This window comes from Aspergillus karnatakaensis (genome assembly GCF_047715665.1).
Source record: "Aspergillus karnatakaensis strain CBS 102800 unplaced genomic scaffold BJY04scaffold_45, whole genome shotgun sequence".
NCBI classification, from domain to species: Eukaryota; Fungi; Ascomycota; class Eurotiomycetes; order Eurotiales; family Aspergillaceae; genus Aspergillus; species Aspergillus karnatakaensis.
In genome coordinates this window covers 1-6,627 of record NW_027395757.1, presented here as the reverse complement: position 1 = coordinate 6,627, position 6,627 = coordinate 1, and the positions used below count along the sequence as shown (strand labels likewise).

Here is a 6,627-nt window from a genome sequence, read left to right as displayed (position 1 = left end):
GCTCTTGTGGTAGATGTGAGCGTGCTGGACCCGATGCTGCTAAGTCGGTTGTAGCGGTTCAGGTCGATACCACCTCCGGCAGCGCTATTTTGACCCTGGCTTCCAGTACCAGAACCAGAATTAGCCGCAGCCTCAGAGCCAGAACCAGAGCCTGAGCCTAAGCCTCCGCGGTTGGAATCACCGTTGTTGTTGCCATTGTGATTGCCGATGTCTCCATTGCCATTACCACCATTGGCGTGGCCGGAGTCATCGGTGCCAAAATCGTTCTTGCCGAAATCGTCGTGGCCGGGCTTCTTCTTCTTTTTCTTGTCAGAATCGTCCTTGCCGGGGTCTTTATCATAGGAGTCGTCATCGCCGTAATCCTGGTAACCAGGATCAGAGACACCGTGGCCGGAGTCACCATAACCTGAATCATCATGGCCCGAATCACCATGGCCATAGCCACCATTGCCAGAATCAGATCCCGTTGTTTGAGGGCCATAAGAATCTCCCAAAGTAGCTGATGCAGGTACGGTGGGCAGCGTGAATGAACTGCCGTCAGCGCCATGAGCGGCGTCTCCCGCTCCTCCACCAACGGATCCAGCCCACGACTGTCTCTTCGCAAGGTTGGTGTCCTCGTTATCATCGTCCTCTGTCAAGGTTGAGGTTGTTGTAGGCTTGATAGTGGCGGAATGTTTCTTGTGGGCGTCCTTTTCAGTTGACCTAGAATCAGAATTCGATTCCGAGTCGGAGTCTGTCTCTTTCTCGTCATCGTCATCGTCACTAGTAGTAGTAGCAGCCGTTGCTGTAGTTCTTGTCGGCCCAGAATCTCCGGCGAGGGCATGCTTTTCAATTGTCCCCTCAGTAGTAGCGGGACCCAGACGAGTGATTCTATGAGTGGTATGATGTGAGCTAGATGGTGAGTGAGTCGAGGAACTTGAATGGCTGCTTGATTGTCTGGCTGTTGGAGCTCCATTCGTGCGTGCTTTGACCTTGTGCCCACCTGATCCTTGCCCGCCAGAATTATCTCCTGATGATTGCCCGCCTGAGCCGTACCCGCCAGAGTTCCCTTGGCCTTGTCCGCTCTGACCTTGGCCACTCTGGTCCTGATCTCCTGGTTTCTGACCACCTTGGCTCTGTCTGCCGTGATTATATCCTCCCTGATTCTGTCCGCCCTGGCTCTGACCACCGTGGCCCCGTCCACCCTGGCTTTGACCACCTTGGTTATATCCACCTTGGTTTTGTCCGCCTTGATTATATCCCCCCTGACTCTGCCCGCCTTGGCCCTGTCCGCCGTAGCCTTGACCATACCAGTCTTGACCGTTTGATCCTTGACTGTATGGTCCATGGTCTCCAGATCTTTGTGTTCTGCCGCCTCCGCCACAGGGACAAGGGCATAGGCAACCACCTCCAGGGCCTCCGCCCCCTCCGCCGCCACCACCTCCGCCCCCTCCGCCGCCAGGTCCTGGTTGACCACCTCCTGGCTGTCCTCCGCCTCCGCCTGGACCACCAGGACCACCACCACCGCCAGGTCCTCCTGGGCCTCCGCCGCCGGGTTGTCCTCCTCCTGGGCCTCCACCGCCGGGTTGCCCTCCTCCTGGACCTCCAGGCTGGCCAGGTCCGCCTGGTCCGCCGGGCTGCCCTGGACCTCCCGGACCTCCCGGACCTCCTCCACCAGGCTGTCCGCCTCCTCCGCCTGGACCACCAGGACCACCACCACCGCCAGGTCCTCCTGGGCCTCCACCACCAGGTTGTCCTCCTCCCGGACCTCCACCAGGACCTCCAGGCTGACCAGGTCCACCAGGACCACCGCCACCGCCAGGTCCTCCTGGGCCTTCGCCACCTGGCTGACCTCCTCCTGGACCACCGCCTGGACCTCCAGGCTGGCCTGGTCCACCGGGACCGCCGGGTTGCCCCGGTCCTCCCGGACCTCCGCCTCCGGGTTGACCACCACCTCCACCACCAGGACCTCCACCTCCACCAGTTCCGCCGCCTCCTCCAGGACCGCCTCCTCCAGGACCGCCTCCTCCAGGACCGCCTCCTCCAGGACCGCCTCCTCCAGGACCTCCACCTCCAGGAGCTGTGCTAGGCCCAGGCGTCCCAGTACTTCCTGGTTGACTTGGGGTTACGCTTGGGGTTGTGATTGGGGGTTTGCTAGGGGATGTGGTGGGAGGAACAGTTGGTGGAGTAGTTGGAGGAGTTGTAGGTGGAGTGGTTGGAGGCTTGGTTGGCGGGACTGTTGGAGTTGTTGTTGGGCCAGGTGTTCCTGGTGAGCTGGTCGAGGGAGTGGGAATTATGCCCCCTGGATGACTTGGCGTTCCGCTAGGGCTAGTTCCAGGCTGACTCGGTGTTCCAGTAGGTCCAGGCCCACTTAATGAACTAGTTGGGGGAATTGGTATGATTGTCCCCGGAAGACTTGGGGAGCTGGTCCCAGGTTGGCTTGGTGTCCCAGTAGGCCCCGGCCCCGGGCCGGTCGTCGAAGGCGTGGGGATAATTCCTCCCGGGTGACTTGGCGTGCCACTTGGACTGGTTCCAGGTTGGCTTGGGGTTCCTGTAGGTCCAGGGCCCGGTGGGCCATTCGAAGGAGTGGGTACGGTACCTCCTCCTCCTCCTCCACCACCACCACCACCAGGGACTCCAGGGGTAGAGGTGCATATAGTAACAGCACTCGTCACAGTTTGGCCACATCCAGCACACTTCGAAGACTGGCCTGCTTGTGGCAAGGCCGTCCCTTGTTGAAGCAGTGTCCCCAGAGAGAGAAAGAAGACAAGCTTGCTATGAAAGGGTGCCATATTGAACAAAGATCAGCTGTCAACAGCGACTCACTCAATAGGAAACAACGCAAACCAAGATAAAGGAAGTATAAAGACCGCAGGTGCGAAACGGATATGAGCAGGCGGTTTTTGTAATGCGTGTTGGCCTTCGGATGTGTCATCAGATGGGCATCATGGCTCTGGGAACTTTGATACGACACTCCTAGTGGGAAGGACAATCATGAAGCGGGTGGGACGATGATCCAGGCCTGTCTTAATCGAACATTGCAAGTTTGAGGCCATCATGGTGACGCTCGACGGCAAAGGGCTGCCGTGGACTGACTGCAATGGAGGGTACGGATGGGTGTCCGACTGACTATAGGAACAGATTCTTCGGTTCTGTGGTTTAAGCAGGTTTATTGGCGGAGCCGTCTGAGCATTAACTTTATTTTCTAGGCATAAATGCGCTCCATGATATCCGTCAGCCCGTAACTAGGCGACGAAGGTTTGAATAGGGTTTTCAATAGATCATTAGTCCGATCGCCCAGAACCGTGGAGTGGAAGACGCACGGACTGGGGATGTCGTGTACACACAGCGGGAGGTGCCATTTCTACGGTTGACCATGGGTAGCGGTCGTGATCAGGTGCCCCCCTTGATGCAGGACGCCCTCTCAAAGACGCCAACAGGGATCAGACGCAGGGCTGGTACTGTTCGTTGACCTAATATAACACCCAAGGATTACGCCAGCCGACGTGAATCATTTTCGCCGCCGTTACGCAGACAAGGCCAGCAGCGTAGCAGCAGACCGTGAACGTAATGAGGCCCCAGTAGTCTCCATTGCAACGGGCGAGAATTTCTCCGGCAATCGGCATACCTGTCAAAGTTCTGTTTGGAGGGTATCCTGTCAGTCATTGCTCTGCCGATAAAAAAAAATGAGAACTCATATCACTTGTCTCGACGTACCCAAAGCTCACGATGGTATAGGAGGTCGCATAATATCGCCCGTAGTTTTCGATCTTGCATAACTGCGAGATACAGACCGGGGTGAGACTAATGTTGCTACCACTAGCGAAACCAAAGAGTACGCAGTAGACGATCATTACTGGTATGCTATCACCAGCAGGCAGCCAAAGGCACGCGTTGCAGACAAGGCACATTGCGACTGTGACTATTAGAGTATTGAATCGTCCCACGTAGTCTGCGAAAAATCCAGGTATCGCTCGTCCGAAGAAAGAGCCAACATTGAGGAATGCCAGCATCTGGTATGACAGAGTTTCAGGAGCGTCATGTGCCAGTGCATATGCAGAGATATAGCTGATGGGGATGAAGAGTCCCCATTCGATGAAGAAGATACCGGCCGTGGTGAGAGTGAGTTTGAGGTCTCGGAAAATGCGAAAGTCGGGAAGAACGTTTTCTTTCGACGCTGGCTTTTTTGGTAGCCGAGATTTGATCAACAAACAAGCCCCAATGACCGAGACCAGACAGATCAAAGCAATGACTCGGGTTGCCCAAGCCCATCCAATCTTGGGAAACAGGGTCTGTAGAATCAAAGGGAAGGCAATCCCGCCGACTGAACCACCGGTGGCCGCAATGCCGGTTGCGACTCCGCGTTTCTCGTTGAAATAGTGGCCGATTGATGACACTGCAGGAGTAAAGATCAGAGACGTTCCTAGCCCTCCCGCAACCCCGATTGAAAGGATAAAGTGCCAGTACTGGGTACAGAATCCCATCGTCACGGCCATGACCATCACCAGTACGGAGCCACAGAAGACCAGTGCACGGGGCCCTTTGGCGTCAAAAACAGGACCAACTTGAACGCCGCCAAAGAATGTCAGGAATGCATAGATGCCAAAAATCCATGATATGCTTCCGGAACTGTAGTCTTTCAGTTGGTTGTTTTCGAGGTATGCATGGAAGGTTCCAATGGTGTTTACAAGGCCCAGGGCGGCGAACAGACCCAAGAAGGAACCCAAAACAACTAGCCAGGCCTCCAAGCCGCCTTCAGGATAGGTGTTACCTTCGGCATCAGTAGTGACACGGCTGGCTCGGCGGCCAAGCTCATCGGCGACAGTATCCTCAGAAGACTGTCTGGAAAGACCCATGTTCGGCATCGGTGATGAATGATCATATAGTCTTGATGGCAATCCCGACTTTTCGGTGTACTCTAAGACGTTGGTGGTGGGGTAGGTGTTGTGGAGTACGGTGCTGCTGATCCCATGCGACTGTTCTTCCGGTGCCGGCAAACGCATATCGGATTGATGTATGGGATTCCCATGATTGTTTGATTCATTTGGTAGCTCTCCAGATGGTACGTCCTTGGAGAGTCTGATGTTGGGTGACATGTTAGTATAAGGCTTCGGGCGAAGTGGACCACGGTTGACCTTGTTCCTCTCCACCGCACAACCAGAGTCTGATACACGCTCAAAATACTTGTCGACCTAGACAGGCTTAATGTCGGTTGTCGTTGTTGTATCGGGATAATGATGATGACTGGCAGGATGAGTCTCTAGAGGGGGGAGACAAGAGAAATGCTCGAGTAGTATGGGGACCCTTTTGATAAAGAACCCGGGGAGGACTGAGCAAAGAGTAAAGACTGGTAAAAAATTTGGCATACTGGGCCTTGACGGATGCATATTATTGGGTTGACGACCCGAGAGGGGTCCTCGGCGGACCAGTAATCCAAGGAGAGCATTTTGAATTGGTCATGGAGCGGAATTGACCGACTTGGCTGGTGGTAGTTTGGCTGATTCGGTTGCGGTGTGTGGGCACTAGACGCGATCAGGAAGGTAAGAGGAGTGGGGGTGTCTCCAAGAAATTCAATCACGTCTTCGGCAGCAAGTACTTTCTTTCGATGGAAGTGATGGAAGAATACAGACAGGACAGTGGTTGAGAGGAAGATGATGATGGATGAAGGTGAAGGTGAAGGTGAAAGTGAAGCTGAAGGTGGAGGTCAGATGGGAGATGTGGACGCAAAGGGAAGGAACGACCGGGTGGAATGGATGGATCCCTCACCACTGACCAGCCCTACAGCGACAACATCTAACTAGTAGTTATCTGAATATTCCAATGTATTATGTATGAGTATAGATTTACCCCACGGGAATCTGTGTCCCATTCAAGCAGTCTGAGAACCTGCGCAGGGACCAGGCTGATCACCGCCATTATTGCCTGACAGAGACGGCTAGCAATTCATCGCCATTTTCAGGATGTTTTCCCACGGGGTTGAAAGTTTACATAACGACCTCGAGATACGCCCTCCTTGCTTCAGCCATGTGGATATTCCGGCATGATACTGCCGAGTGGGCCAGGGACGGAGTGGTTGATTTTGGCTCAGCTTGGTTACGTGGAACATAGTGGTCAGCTTGATCGAAGAGCAGAGAAATCTCGAGAGAATGTGAATTCCATGTGGAAGGAGATCGCGTGAAGTGAGTGAGAGTGGGAGACTGGGAGGGAGAGTGACTGGAGAATAACCCCACGGGCGTCGGGCACTCGGTTCTCCGGATGGGGCAAGTCCATGACGTAGGGCACGTGATGAGGACACCAAGAGTCCAAGACAGGCTAAGCGTTGCCCAGATCACCCTCCAAGAGAACGCCGGATCGAGGATGATGCCGGTGGCTTCGCTTAGCTAGTAGTCTATTTGATATTCTACGATCTACCGAGTATAGCATGGAATGGAGTATGCACTATGGAGGGAGTCGCTGTTGTGAATGACATTGCACTCTGCCAGAGTCAAGGGTTCCAAGACTCCTCCTGATACTTCTCTCAGCCTGTACGGACTACGGAGTAGATATTGAGTTGTTGATAGAAGGTTGCCACTACAGCCGGCCGACCACGACTCCATCCACCTTGGACCCATAGCTGCGAGAATCTTTTGATTTCTTTTTCATAAGTAT

General features: G+C 54.6%; 1 protein-coding gene across 1 annotated transcript; it reads right to left on the bottom strand.

Annotated features, from left to right (window-relative positions):
- Positions 1-3,165: 3,165 nt before the first annotated feature.
- Positions 3,166-5,138, bottom strand: BJY04DRAFT_109753 (MCT family MFS transporter). The gene is made up of 3 exons (XM_073708114.1): positions 5,115-5,138; positions 3,697-5,058; positions 3,166-3,618 (listed from the first exon to the last, which is right to left on the bottom strand). The coding sequence occupies exons 2-3, from the start codon at positions 4,980-4,982 to the stop codon at positions 3,453-3,455; spliced, it is 1,452 nt and encodes a 483-aa protein (XP_073568296.1). The 5' UTR covers positions 4,983-5,058; positions 5,115-5,138; the 3' UTR covers positions 3,166-3,452.
- Positions 5,139-6,627: the final 1,489 nt, after the last annotated feature.